Source organism: Zingiber officinale, chromosome 8B (assembly GCF_018446385.1).
Source record: "Zingiber officinale cultivar Zhangliang chromosome 8B, Zo_v1.1, whole genome shotgun sequence".
In the NCBI taxonomy this organism is placed as follows: Eukaryota; Viridiplantae; Streptophyta; class Magnoliopsida; order Zingiberales; family Zingiberaceae; genus Zingiber; species Zingiber officinale.
This window is the reverse complement of record NC_056001.1, coordinates 84,508,197-84,523,428: the sequence shown is the minus strand read 5'-3', so window position 1 is coordinate 84,523,428 and position 15,232 is coordinate 84,508,197. Positions and strand designations below refer to the sequence as shown.

Below are 15,232 nucleotides of genomic sequence, written 5' to 3'. Positions count from 1 at the left end.
ATTCTTGATTGAATTAAATTTCCTTTGCTTGGTTTAAAGTGGCCGGCCACATTGTTGATGAGGAAAAAATTATTTTTAATTAAATAAATTTTCCTTATAAATGGAAAAAGAATTAAGGAAAGTTTTATTTAAATTTCCTTATTTGCCAAGATCAAGGATTATAAAAGAGAGGGTAGAGGTGCCTTCATGGCTAAGAACTCTATTATTTTTCCTCTCTCTTTTTCTTTCTTGGTGTGGTCGGCCATCCTCTCCTCCTTTCTTCTCTTTGATGGCCGAACCTCATCCTTCTTGTGGAGACTCATATGGTGGCCGGATCAAGTTTAGAGAAGAAGAAGAAGAAGGAGAGAAAGAAAGCTTTGTTTCTAGCATCCCTTGGAGCATGGTGGTGGTGGCCGAACCTCTTCATCCTAGAAGAAGTTTTGATGGCCGAAACTTGCAAGGAAGAAGAAGGTGCTTGGTGGTTCTCATCTCGGAAGATCGTTGCCCACACAACGTCCGAGGTTGGAAGAGGAATACGGTAGAAGATCAAGAGGTTTTTCTAAAAGGTATAACTAGTATTTTTTCTTTCCGCATCATACTAGTTATTTTTGGAAATAATACTAAATACAAGAGGCATACGATTCTAGAGTTTCGAATTTGTTTTCGATATAGTGTTCTTTTGTTTTTTTTCTTTTCCTTGTGATTTGATTGTTCTTTTCGGTTAACCTAAAGTTATTTTAGAAAATTAAATATTAGCTTTCCATAAAAGGTTTTGTCTAGTCGGTGGTGGTTACTCCCATATCCAAGAAGGCCATGTGCCTCGCCACGTCAGTACTGGGAACCAATTATGGAAATTAATATTTAATGGAATTAATAACTTAAGGTGACTTGGGTCGAACGTGTTAAGTTCCGCAGGAGATCCAAGTCAAAACCTAAAAGAACAAATAGATTAAGTTTTGGATCAAACGTGTTAAGTTCCGCAGGCGATCCAAAATTTAATTTAAAAGAACACATGGTAGCTAGGAAAAGGTTCAGACCTTTGTACAAAATTTTTTGTACAGTGGAACCTCTAGGTTTTCCGAGTAGCAACCAACACCAGTTACGGGTGACGTTTGACGAAACCAAAGTACATAACTCCTTATGTAGGGAACAATGGTGACTTCAGGTCTAAGGACTAGTAGTCATACTAATAGCCACATGAGAAAGTATATGACACTCATATAACGATCCATGATACTTTCTCATGGCGGGTCATTCAGTATACATTCTCTAATGTCCATGTGTCAACTTGATATCTCTATATCCATGACTTGTGAGATCAAGTCATCGAGTTGACCTACATGCTAGTCTTATTGCATTAACATTGTCCCTGAATGTTAATACTCGACTAGGAATGATTAAGAGTAGTATTCCCTATATCATCTCACTATCGATTCAACTAACCGATTGATATAGGTGAGAACCTTCTACTCAAGGACGCTATTATACTTAGTTTATTTGGCACCAATACAAGTAAGTATAATAACCAAAAACTAAATGCCTTTATTTATATAGAATATGATACAACAAGTCCAAAATACAATCATCAAATGATTGGCTCTAGGGCTCTAGCTAACATCAGATCCCTTATGCCTCAGCCATAGGATCGATCATGTACGCCATGCTATGTACTCGACCTGATGTCTCGTATGCTTTGAGCATGACCAGTAGATACCGGTCAGATCCAGGTGAAAGTCACTAGATAGCGGTCAAGAATATTCTTAAGTACTTAAGAAGGACTAAAGAATATTTCTTGATATATGGAGGCAATGATGAGCTAGCTGTAAAGTGTTACAGTGATGCCAGCTTCCAGACCGATCGCAGTCAGGGTTCGTATTTTGCATTAATGGTGGTGCTGTCAGCTGGAAGAGTTCGAAGCAGGACACAGTAGCTAATTCTACAACAGAGGTCGAGTACATTGCTGCATAAGAGGCAGCAAAGGAGGCAGTTTGGATTCGCAAGTTCATCACTGAACTTGGGGTGGTTCCTAGCATTGCTGACCCGATTGAGCTCTATTGTGACAACAATGGAGCTATAGCACAGGTGAAGGAACCTCGCTCACACCAGCGGACCAAACACATACTACAGCGCTTCCATCTCATTCGAGAGATCATCGAGAGAGGAGATGTGAAGATTTGCAGAGTACCTACAGAGGCTAACATCGCAGATCCCTTGACCAAGGCTTTGGCACAGAGGAAGCATGATGGTCACACTAGGTCATTGGGGCTTAGAGCCTACACTGATTGGCACTAGTGCTAGTGGAAGATTGTTAGCTAGAGCCCTAGAGCCAATCATTTGATGATTGTATTTTTGGACTTGTTGTATCATATTCTATATAAATAAAGGCATTTGGTTTTTGGTTATTATACTTGCTTGTATTGGTGCCAAATAAACTAAGTATAATAATGTCCTTGAGTAGAAGGTTCCTACCTATATCAATCGATTGGTTGAATCGATAGTGAGATGATATAGGGAACACTACTCTTAATCATTCCTAGTCGAGTATTAACATTCAGGGACAATGTTAATGCAATAAGACTAGCATGTAGGTCAGCTCGATGACTTGATCTCACAAGTCATGGATATAGAGATTGTTAGGATCCTTCGTACGGAGGCTAGAGAGGGGGGTGTGAATAGCCGCCCCAAATTCTCGCGTTCTTCCTACAGTTAGGGTTAGTCGCAGCGGAAATACAAGGAAGAAACTAAGGAGAAGAAAAACAAACCGATGTAACGAGGTTCGGAGATGAACTCCTACTCCTCGGCGTGTCCGTAAGGTGGACGAAGCCTACCAATCCGTCGGTGGATGAGTCCCCGGAGAACCGACTAAATATAAGCTCCTTATGGGTGGAGAAACCTCGCCACAACTACTTCTTGCAACAGCAAGATAAGGAGTACAAATACAAGAGAAACAAGAAGTAAATACACAACACATGTAAACAACCCTTGCCTTCTTGTCGACTGTTGAAGAAGCAACAGCTTCTCAGACGCCAACCACAGCAGCAGCTCAGTCGGAGTCCCAGCCGAAGGAAGAAGCTCACGCGAAGCTTGCGAAGAAGAGCTCAACAAAGCTCAAGCACCAGAACAGCAGCTCTGTAGCAGAAGAGAAGAGGAAGAAGTAGGTACACAGAAGATGCCCTCGTCTCCTTTATACCTGCGAAGAAGAAACAGCGAAGAAACTAGCCGTTGCGTTGCAACGGCTAGAACCCTGATCGGTCTGCGGACCGATCAGAACTTGATCGGTCCCCAAACCGATCGGTAAGCTCACGCAACGGCTAGTGCCTAGATCGGTCTGTGGACCGATCAGGCCACAGCTGGATCGGTCCACAGACCGATCCCAACTCTCTCTTCCTTCCGCGACATCGTCTCCTGATCGGTCGCCACGACCGATCAGGGAAGCTCCTGATCGGTCCACAGACCGATCAGATACCGATCAGCACACTGATCGGTTACTGATCGGTCACCAGACCGATCAGATAACTAGTGACTTGGTTTTTGCCCAAACCAAGTCCCAAGCCTTCCAAACCAACATTCGGTCAACCTCGACCTGTTGGTACTTCATTCCTAGCATCTGGTCACTCCCTTGACCTGCTAGAATTCCCCGCCAAGTGTCCGGTCAATCCCTTTGACCTACTTGGACTTTCCTCAACACCAGATGTCCGATAACCCTTGATCCATCTGGATTTTCCCTTGCCCGGCTTCACTCACCAGGACTTTCACCTAGCTTCACTCACTAGGGTTTTCACCTGGCTTCACTCACCAGGATTTCCACAACTGCCTGGCTTCACTCACCAGGACTTTCCAACTGCCTAACATCCCAGTTAGGACTTTCTCATTCACCTAGCTTCACTCACTAGGATTTTCACCTGGCTTCACTCACCAGGATTTTCCCGAATGCCTGGCTTCACTCACCAGGACTTTTCAACTGCCTAACATCCCAGTTAGGACTTTCCCACTGCCTGGCTTCACTCACCAGGACTTTCCACACTGCCTAACATCCCAGTTAGGACTTTTCCATGCCAAGTCTCCATACTTGGACTTTTCCAGTGCCAAGTCTCCATACTTGGACTTTTTCCCGAATCAGGTCAACCAGGTCAACCTTGACCTAAGGTTGCACCAACAATCTCCCAAACATCTATTCTTGTCCCATATCAAGAATACAACTCTTCCACGAGTGTCAAACATCAACATGCAACTCAACTAGGTCAACCTTGACCTAAGGTTGCACTGACAATCTTCCTAAGTCAAACATCAAAATACAACTCGAGTCAGGTCAACTCGAGTCAGGTCAACCAGGTCAACCTTGACCTAAGGTTGCACCAACAATCTCCCCCTTTTTGATGTTTGACAAAACCCATAATCAAGTTAGGTTAACCCGATAACCTAACTTAGGTTTTCCAATCATCTTCCAATGTCCAATGTTTTTTCCTTGAACATTCTCTGGACATTCTCCCCTTAGGTTAACCCGATAACCTAACTTGGGTTCTCCAGTTAGGTTAACCCGATAACCTAACTTAGGTTCTCCAATAATTCTCCCCCTTTTTGACACACATCAAAAAGAGTTCCAATGTTCTTCCTCGAACATTCCTTGGCATTCTTCCCCTAGCTTAGGTTAACCTGATAACCTAACTTGGGTTCTCCAATAATTCTCCAATGAACACTCTCCCCTTTTTGACACACATCAAAAAGAAAAAGAGGGTATCAAGGTCAAGAGTTTCTTCCTAATGAAAGTCCCATACCTTTCATTGAAACTCTTAATTTCCCCCTTGATACTAAACTCAACAATCAACTTAGTGATAATCCCATATCACTAATCCTCAAAAGTCTTAAGGAGTAAAAACTCCCCCTAAAAGTCAACTCCCCCTTGACAATTAGGTAAAACTCTCCCTAAAGGCCAACTCCCCCTTGACCATTGCACCAACAATGTCTTGGAGAGTTTCAAACCTTTAGAAATCCAAAAACACCACTTCCTAAAACTGAAATTTCAGACATCCAGTCGAATTTCAGCAATTCAGCACGCACTGATCGGTCCCGGATGATCAGAACCCTGGATCGATTCCCAATCGATCCTCTTCTGATCATCACCGATCGGTCACCGGACCGATCGCCCTTCACCGAATCGCTCGTGCTCGAACTCACTGGATCGGTCTGACCGATCCACAACTCTGGATCGGTCCGGACCGATCGAATTCAGGATCGGTCCCCGGACCGATCCGAACTCTGATAGCGAGTTTTCGAAATTTCCTTCCGAAATTCAGAAACTCCTAGAAAATTCCAGAAAATTCAAAATTGTGAAATTTTGAGGATACATTCCTCATAACATATACTATCATGGAAAAATAATTTTCTATGAAAATAGTTTCCATTTTTGAATACAAAATTCGAAAACTTTGAAATAGTTCAAAGTTAAGTCAATTTTGTATCACAATGTTCAATGATGAATGCTATCACTAGGAAAGCTTCATCAAGGTTTTTCAAATCAATTTTAAAATGCTTTTAAAACCATTTGAATTTAGGACCATAATCTTAGGGCTAAATGTACATGACTTGTACACAAGCTTTCCCTATGATCCCCATTTCTTGAATTAGGCTCATCTAGGTACAAAAACTATGCACCTTGATCCTAACTCATGATCCTAATATCTCACATACATCTAAAGTGTATCAAACCACATTCAAGTCAATTTGATGTGAGATATGGATTAAGGTCAACTTAGGCTAAGTTCTCATGCATTTTCTAAACACCAATTTGATCTCAATATCAAATTATATGTTTGTCCTTAAATCAATTTCATTGATTATAATGCAAGAGATGATGACATGGCATATAATGATATCATAAGTAAAAACATGTGCCAATGTCATGATGTCATGGCATAAAGTTTGAAAACTTAAATAAAGCATGACATATAAACTAGTCTAAGCATTATCATGACATTTCAAATGATAATAAAACTAAGCATGATGTCATGACATGTGAGGGCAAACAATCATGTCAAGATTTAGCATAAATAAGTATACCTAGATTACCTATCTAAGTATCCTTAACCACTTTGCTAACCTAAAATTTAATCCTAGATTGCCCCAAAATGCCAAAATCCTAATTTTGACATTTCTTGAACTCTAGATTAATTCATGCCACTTAAAGATCAAATTTATCCTCAAAACTTGGCATGTTTCATTTTTCCTCGAGAGTTCTCTAAATTTTCCCAAATTGTGCCAATTGAGATTAAAAATGAAATTTCCAATCTTTAGGCACATTTAACTCTTCAAAGGAGTAAATGATAATTCCATTTCATTTTCAAAAGTTCTCAAAACCTTGAAAATGCTCCTTGAGTGTCAATTTCCTCAAAGTTGGGTTAACTACCCTTCTTATTGGAGTTGACACTCTCTAACCCATTTATGGGGTAGAGAAGATGCTCCTAGGAACCCAATACCTATTTGAGCTCATTGGGTTCACTAAATATTCACTAGGGATGACTTCCCTAGCAACCCTCCTAATGACCCTCTTAGGCTTTGAAGCCTTGGTCGTTTGGGTCTCGTCAAGGTCAACTATAGGGGTGACTCCCCTTGTAACCTTGGTAATGGTCTTCCTAGCCCTAGGTTTTGTTCCATAATCGAATGGAACATTGTGGTAAGTGGGCTTGACCATTTGGGACTTAGGTTGGTGACCCAAACCTTTCTTGTCCTTGGACTTGGGTTTTTGACCCCTAGACCCTAGAGTCAAATCCTCAAGAGCCTTTTCTAGAGAGTCAAGTCTTGACCTCAAGACTTGATTTTCTTTCTCTAATACCTCAAGCTTTAATTTATCATTTTTCTTTGAGGTATTCCTAGGCATATGTCTAGATGATTTTGGATTCCTACCTAGGTTTTCCTTAGCCTTAGATGGGCTAATTCTAGGGTTGGCTTTCCTAGTGTTATCCTTATCTAGGCTCACATGTTTGGCACCTAAGCATGTGTATCGATTTCTATAATTAACATGCTTATCATTCTTGACAATAGCAATAAGGCTACTAGCATGCATCCTACTAGAATTGCAAGAATGTGCCTTAGAGATTACCTTAGGGTTTGCCCTAGCTCCCCCTATACATGTGCTCGATCTCTTGTCCTTGTGAGATTGCCTCCCTCTCGGACATTGGCTCCGATAATGTCCCCTTCGCTTGCATTGGAAGCACATCACGTGCTCCTTGCCCTTGCGTGTTGGGAATCCGGCTTCCTTGACCTTTGGCGCCGGTGGAGTCTTTCTAACCCTCTTTGGATATTTACTCTTGTAGTGCCCAAATTCCCTACACTCAAAGCACATTATGTGTAATTTGCTAGAAATTAAAATGCTTGAGTTACCTAGGTTTGAGGGTGGATGAAAGCTCTCTTCTTCATCCCTTCCGGAGGTAGGCGCTTCTTCTTCTTCTTGCTCCGAACTTGAAGAAGAACTCTCCTCCTCTTCTTCTTTAAATGTTGAGTGGCCCTCAACTTCTAAATTCATTCCTTCATGAAGTGAGCTCCTTGGCTCACTTGACTCCTCTTTATGACTTGAAGTGGAGTTCTCCTCATGGAGCTTTGCCAAGTTATTCCACAACTCCTTGGCATCGTTATACCCACCTATCCTACACAAAACATCATTAGGTAAAGAAAATTCAATGATTTTCGTTACCTCATCGTTGATGGTTGATTTGTGGATTTGCTCCTTCGTCCACCTCTTCTTCTTGAGAGGTTTTCCTTCTTCATCCTCCGGAGGAGTGAAACCTACTTGCACACACCTCCAATTCTCAAGATTAGTCATAAGAAAATATTTCATTCTTACCTTCCAAAACGCGAAGTCGTCGCAATCGTAGAAGGGTGGAATCGTGATGTCCTCTCCGAGTTGATCCATCTCTAGCTTGTGCTCCCTCGGGTGTTAATCCGGCGAAGAGCGACCTCGCTCTGATACCACTTGTTAGGATCCTTCGTACGGAGGCTAGAGAGGGGGGTGTGAATAGCCGCCCCAAATTCTCGCGTTCTTCCTACAGTTAGGGTTAGTCACAGCGGAAATACAAGGAAGAAACTAAGGAGAAGAAAAACAAACCGATGTAACGAGGTTCGGAGATGAACTCCTACTCCTCGGCGTGTCCGTAAGGTGGACGAAGCCTACCAATCCGTCGGTGGATGAGTCCCCGGAGAACCGGCTAAATATGAGCTCCTTATGGGTGGAGAAACCTCGCCACAACTACTTCTTGCAACAGCAAGATAAGGAGTACAAATACAAGAGAAACAAGAAGTAAATACACAGCAAATGTAAACAACCCTTGCCTTCTTGTCTTCTCAGACGCCAACCACAGCAGCAGCTCAGTCAGAGTCCCAGCCGAAGGAAGAAGCTCACGCGAAGCTTGCGAAGAAGAGCTCAACAAAGCTCAAGCACCAGAACAGCAGCTCTGTAGCAGAAGAGAAGAGGAAGAAGCAGCAGCACAGAAGATGCCCTCGTCTCCTTTATACCTGCGAAGAAGAAACAGCGAAGAAACTAGCCGTTGCGTTGCAACGGCTAGAACCCTGATCGGTCTGTGGACCGATCAGGCCCTGCGCTGATCGGTCCCCAGACCGATCAGTCAGTGCACAGAGACATTCTGTGCGTACTCTGATCGGTCTGTGGACCGATCAGGCCACAGCTGGATCGGTCCACAGACCGATCCCAACTCTCTCTTCCTTCCGCGACATCGTCTCCTGATCGGTCGCCACGACCGATCAGGGAAGCTCCTGATCGGTCCACAGACCGATCAGATACCGATCAGTAGTACACTGATCGGTCACCAGACCGATCAGATAACTAGTGACTTGGTTTTTGCCCAAACCAAGTCCCAAGCCTTCCAAACCAACATTCGGTCAACCTCGACCTGTTGGTACTTCATTCCTAGCATCTGGTCACTCCCTTGACCTGCTAGAATTCCCCGCCAAGTGTCCGGTCAATCCCTTTGACCTACTTTGACTTTCCTCAACACCAGATGTCCGATAACCCTTGATTCATCTGGATTTTCCCTTGCCCGGCTTCACTCACCAGGACTTTCACCTAGCTTCACTCACTAGGGTTTTCACCTGGCTTCACTCACCAGGATTTCCACAACTGCCTGGCTTCACTCACCAGGACTTTCCAACTGCCTAACATCCCAGTTAGGACTTTCTCATTCACCTAGCTTCACTCACTAGGATTTTCACCTGGCTTCACTCACCAGGATTTTCCCGAATGCCTGGCTTCACTCACCAGGACTTTTCAACTGCCTAACATCCCAGTTAGGACTTTCCCACTGCCTGGCTTCACTCACCAGGACTTTCCACACTGCCTAACATCCCAGTTAGGACTTTTCCATGCCAAGTCTCCATACTTGGACTTTTCCAGTGCCAAGTCTCCATACTTGGACTTTTCGCGTGCCAAGCTCCCTGCTTGGACTTTTCCAGTGCCAAGTCTCCATACTTGGACTTTTTCCCGAATCAGGTCAACCAGGTCAACCTTGACCTAAGGTTGCACCAACAATCTCCCAAACATCTATTCTTGTCCCATATCAAGAATACAACTCTTCCACGAGTGTCAAACATCAACATGCAACTCAACTAGGTCAACCTTGACCTAAGGTTGCACCGACAATCTTCCTAAGTCAAACATCAAAATACAACTCGAGTCAGGTCAACTCGAGTCAAGTCAACCAGGTCAACCTTGACCTAAGGTTGCACCAACAGAGATATCAAGTTGACACATGGGTATGCATTAGAGAATGTATACTGAATGACCCGCCATGAGAAAGTATCATGAATCGTTATATGAGTGTCATATACTTTCTCATATGGCTATTAGTATGACTATTAGTCCTTAGACCTGAAGTCACCATGGTTTCCTACATAAAAAGTTATGTACTTTGGTTTCGTCAAACGTCACCCGTAACTGGGTGGACTATAAAGGCGATTACTGGGTATGTAACAAATTATGCGGAGGGATGTGAGTGATGTAGATGGGATCTATCCCTCCTATATGACGGGAGAGACATCAATATTCTTGATAGAGTGAGACCACGAAGTGCATGGTCATGCCCAAATGAGTCAATATGAGATATTGAGCTCATTTGATTTAGTGTGTCTACTTGGAGTTCAAGATTTAGATTGGTCAGAGGATGACACGGTCTATGCCTCATATTGATCAATCTAGATGTCTAGGATAGAAGGACACTTGTCATATTTTTGTGAGGAGTCACAATTAGTAATCACAAGATGATGTTGGATCTCAACATTCTTGTAACTTGGGTAGTAATGATGTGTTGCTACATACCACTCATTACTTATGCTCCTAAATAGGTTTAGGGGCATTGCCAACGTTATAAGAACCTATAGGGTCACACACTATGGACAATTAGATGGAGATTGGGTTCATATGATGAACCAAGAGGATTAGATTCATTTGATGAATCAAATTGGATTAAGAGTAATTTTAATTGGGCTAACTTGAGTTGAACTCAAGTTGATTCATGTATTCAATGAGTCTAATTTAGATTATGACTCATTAGATCAACTTAATATAATGAATCTAATTCATTATATTAAGTTGGCTTGAATCAAATGGTTAGATTAGATCAACCATGGAAGAGATTTGGTCAAGTTTGACTTGACTTGAGAGGAAGATAAAAGTCAAGTTTGACTTGACTTTATGCCACCTCATTGGTGAGTTGGCATTGATGTGGGCTAATGATGTTACTCCACATCATCATTGAGTGTCACCTCATGGAAGTTACAAAGTCATTCTCTTTAATGGCTTTACATTAATTGCACTTAATGCAAAATTTGGGAGTTACACTTGGGAAGTGGCCGGCCACTTTTGAATGTGAAGAGAATTCATTTTTCTCATTCAAGTGCATTATTCCATCTTCTTCCTTGGAGCTCTTTCTTCTCCCTCTCCTCCTCTCTTGGCCGAACAAGACAAGGTGCTAGCACACCTTTGTTTGGTCTTCTCCATCAAGGATTGTTCATGTGGATACTTCTAGAGGACCGTACGCTTGACGGTCTAGAGATCCGACACCTTGGACAAGCAGGATTCGCGAAGGGCGCGCTTCAAAGGTATAACCTTTTCTTCATGTAGATCTAGAAGTAGATCTAAGTATAAACTCGTACATGTAAATTTTTGAAATCTATCCTTCGCACGAGATCCAGTGGAATGGGTGATTCGGGGTTTCCGCGACGCGAAAACATGGTTTTCGCGGCCCGATAACCCAACAATCCTGTCTTCAGCAATTCATTCAATTGCTTACGTAATTCTGCAAGTTCCAGGGGGGACATGCAGTATGACGAACTTGTAGGAGGGACAGCTCCAGGGATCAACTTGATTTTGTGATCGACATTTCTCCTTGGTGGTAAGTATTTCGGCAACTCCGAAGGCATCATGTCTTCAAATTTTGACAGAATGTCTTGAACAACCACTGGCAATTCAACATTCTGGTCTGGTTTCGCATCAATCATGGCAGCCAAATAAGTTGTTTCGCCCCGCCTCAAGCCTTTCTCCAATGATATGGCAGATATAATGTTGGTCTTCCCCTTTTCTGGCCCTTTCCGTAAGGATGCACAGCAAGTACAAAGCACGGATTGGACTCTTGCATTACCATCACTCCATCCAAGTGAGGCATGGGCACCGCCTTCGTCTTTCGTAAGAAATCCATACCAAGTATGATTTGGAAATCTTCAAGTGGAATCACCATCATATTTGCTTTGCCCACCCAAGTGCCAACAGTTAAAGGTACGTTGTAAGTCATACCAACAACTGCTTGCGCCTTGGCATTCACCGACTTGATGTATTTTGGGCATTTGCTTATTGACAGCCTATAGTCTTGCACTAGTTTGGCAGATACAAAGGTATGAGTAGCCCCTGTATCCACCATAGCATATACACTTTTTCCGCTCATCATCACAGGAATGTGCAGGAGTAGAGAATGAGCCCGCACCATGTCCTCTGACATATTGATTAGTAATTCAATGGACTCATAATTAACAAGTGTATTGAGCAATTGTAAGAGGTTGACAAGAGTAGCAACTTCCTATTCATAGTCTTCCCCTTTATCACCCAACAGGAGGGCGTTTAGCTTCTCGCGTTTCGGACAATCCTTGGCAAAATGAGGGTCATTGCATAAGAAACAACCCTGATTCTTCAAATTGTCTTTCCCTCAGGTAGCAGAATATTCCGCTTTTCCTTTGCCATGGTTGTTTCCCGAATCCTTCATTTTGGCATCCTTCTTGACTTCCTTCTTCCAATCTCCTTTCTTATCCTTGCGGATAAAATTGGACTTGGAAGATGAAGAAGTGTTCAGATTTTCCTTGTCCTCGCGAAGGTCCACCAAGGCATCAGCAACAACAATTGCACTAGGCAAATCCTTCACGTTTTGCCTAAGAAGTTCAACCTGCGCTCAAGGCTGTAAACCATACAAGAAGTTATACAGTTTGTCCTCCTCGGACATATTCTGAATGTCCAGCATCAAAGAACTAAATTCTTTGACATAGTCTCGCACAGAACTGCTCTGTTTGAGACGTTTCAAGCCGTCACACGCAATCCAAGAAGTGTTGCTTGGAAGGAATTGGTCCTTCATTTCCTTTTTCAACCGATCCCACGTATCAATCTTCTGTCAGCCCGCATTTGCATCATCCATCATGCGAGTCTGCCACCAGGGTTTTGCATCACCAATAAGGTACATGCTAGCGATTGTTACCTTCTCGGTTTCAGGCACTTTGGCAACAACAAAGTACTGCTCCATGTCCCACAGAAAATTTTTTAGTTCCTTGGCACTCTGCGTGCCTCCAAAAGACTTCGGTTCAGGAACTCTTACCAATGGACATTGAGGCCCCGTTTCGACACTAGAAGTCATTGCTCTTCGCAGAACAATGATTTCATAGCGAAGATCCTCATTATTCTTCCATATTTGTGCCATCTCCTCCATAAGAGATTCTTGTATTTGCTCCTGGTTTACTTCCAAGTTGAGGATCCTTGCAACTAGATTGCAAATGTTAGGCCCTGCAAACCTTAAACAAGGAATTTTAGTAAAAATAAAATTATAAACTAATGTCTCATGGGTTTTAATAAAGGGATTTAGTAACTAAAATTCTTTTACGAAAATTTTAGGGATTTGAAATGAATTCGAACGGTATTGGTTAAGGGGATGAAACTATTAAATATGAGGAAAACACATCATGCCTAATTAGAAAGGGAGTAGATTAATAATAACTGTCTTACGTTAAGGTTAATTGCCTAAGTTGAACCCTAAGGTACAAAACCCACCTCCGAACCCACACTGTGCCCTCCGAACCGCCGCCCGCCTATTCCCTTCGTCTTCACGGAGGTCGGTCGGCATTCCATCGTGCGCAGGCTCTCAAGCAAGCGCCACACCATCTCGACGAGGCCACGGGGAAGCTGTGAGCGGCGTGGAGTCCAGCGATCAACCGATCGACGACAACGAACTGTGGCGAGGGTGTGACAGAAGAACGAGGAAGGCAAGTACACTTCCTTATGAAGCTGTGAGATCCATGAGGTATGGAATAGCACCTAGGAGATGCTGGGATGGCTTTTAGGAGCTCTGATTGACCCATTTCGTGAAGATTCTGTTCGAGTAGGGTTTTTGCGATATTCATGGTTAGTTTTGTGCGATTTTGACTCATCGGTGGAGTTCTCTGTGATTTCTTGCAACGAATGATTTGTGTTAGAGTTCAGGATTTCGTTTTTGAGGGATAATGTGGCTGCCTATTTTCGTGGATTCTCTTCGATTGCTTCCTCCCTGATAGTGTTTCGAATCGGTTGAGGCTTCGCAATTGTTTTGCTTTTACTACTGGGTTTTGGAACTTTTATTAGTGTGACTTGTTTAGGTGGGCTCAATTCGTTACAGAGAGATTTACTCGTGTCTTTGTGGGGTGATTGTTAGAGCGTTCGGTTTTTCTTTCTCCCGCTGAGGTTTGACGTGTTGAGTAAATGCATGAAATCTGTTGGCTCAAATGCCTGACTGAAATGCTGGTTGGTAGAGGGAGTATGAATTGGTTTCTTATGCAGTTCTAGTTTGGGTAAGTTTTTGTGATTGAATTCACTTGTACTCATGTGTTTTATGATGTTACTTTCCGAATTTGTGTGATGTTCTTGCTGGATTTGCGAATTTGGGAAGGTCCTGTTTAATAAGTTTTTGTTCGTGGATTTCATGGTTGGTGTTTGAATTTCTTCGGATTGGACATAGCTCTGTTAGCTAGTTTTTTTTTGGTTGGTTTGAGGTAGGAATTCAGTGAATTTAGTGGTTAATCAAACAGCGCATGAATTCTAGATGGTAGGAGTTGTAGAGATCAGATTTAGTATGATGGTAATGTGATGAAATTGCTCTGTTCTTTAACCTAGTTGCTAGTATGCCTTACTTGTTTCCGTATAAGGATTTAGTTGTTAAACTTGTCGGAACCCATAAATGCCCATTTAAATTCTGTTTCTTCCTGATGATATTAATCTAACCATGATAGTTTGAATTAAGAAATTCCTTAGTACTCAACTACGTATGGCCAATTTTGATTAGTTAATCTTGTAGTTGTTCTTTATGGAAGCATTAGGCAATTGCTCCGGTTTACTCTTGAGAACTTTGACTGGAACAGGAAAAGGTATGTGAAATGAAATGTTTACGGGCTGACTGAAATGTGCTATTGACATACTTTTAAAAAGGATATATTATGTTTTCTATTTAGCTAATTCGCTGAGTATGAGCATATGTGGTGGCAGTACGGGATGGGTGACCCGAGATGAGCTGCGGGGAGGGCTCATCCAAACCTGACTGATATTGAAATTTATTGTTAGCTTCGGCTATATGATTGTATGTTCTCTAGGAGGTACCTCTAGGTTTATGGGATTGTTGACTGTCTCTAATTGTGGTTACCAGATATGTGACATATTCATCCTATTAGCTACATAGGAATACTGGTGCATATTATATCTCATTTTCTTATATCGTATTGGGTTGCATTCTGTTTTCTTTATTTGGCTTCTAGTTTCTACATTTACTACCTTATGGATGTCCTTTTGTACATTTTGGGATTGTGCTTGCTGGGCCGTAGACTCATGATGTCTACATTATAGTTGAGGATGATCCTCAGGACGTGACAGAAGGCCCTCGGACGGAGTAGACGAGGAGGCGGGATGGATGCATGATACTGTCTGTTGTTTAGGAGTGTGGAGCATATTGGATTCATCGCAAGGGACTTTGTT

The 15,232-nt window shown here is 42.5% G+C and overlaps 1 protein-coding gene across 1 annotated transcript; it reads left to right on the top strand.

Moving 5' to 3' along the window:
- The first annotated feature begins 13,011 nt into the window (after window positions 1-13,011).
- Window positions 13,012-15,003, top strand: LOC122014004. Its single transcript, XM_042570203.1, has 4 exons — window positions 13,012-13,047; window positions 13,273-13,497; window positions 14,562-14,631; window positions 14,716-15,003. The coding sequence occupies exons 1-4, from the start codon at window positions 13,012-13,014 to the stop codon at window positions 14,799-14,801; spliced, it is 417 nt and encodes a 138-aa protein (XP_042426137.1). The 3' UTR covers window positions 14,802-15,003.
- The last annotated feature ends 229 nt before the right edge of the window (window positions 15,004-15,232 follow it).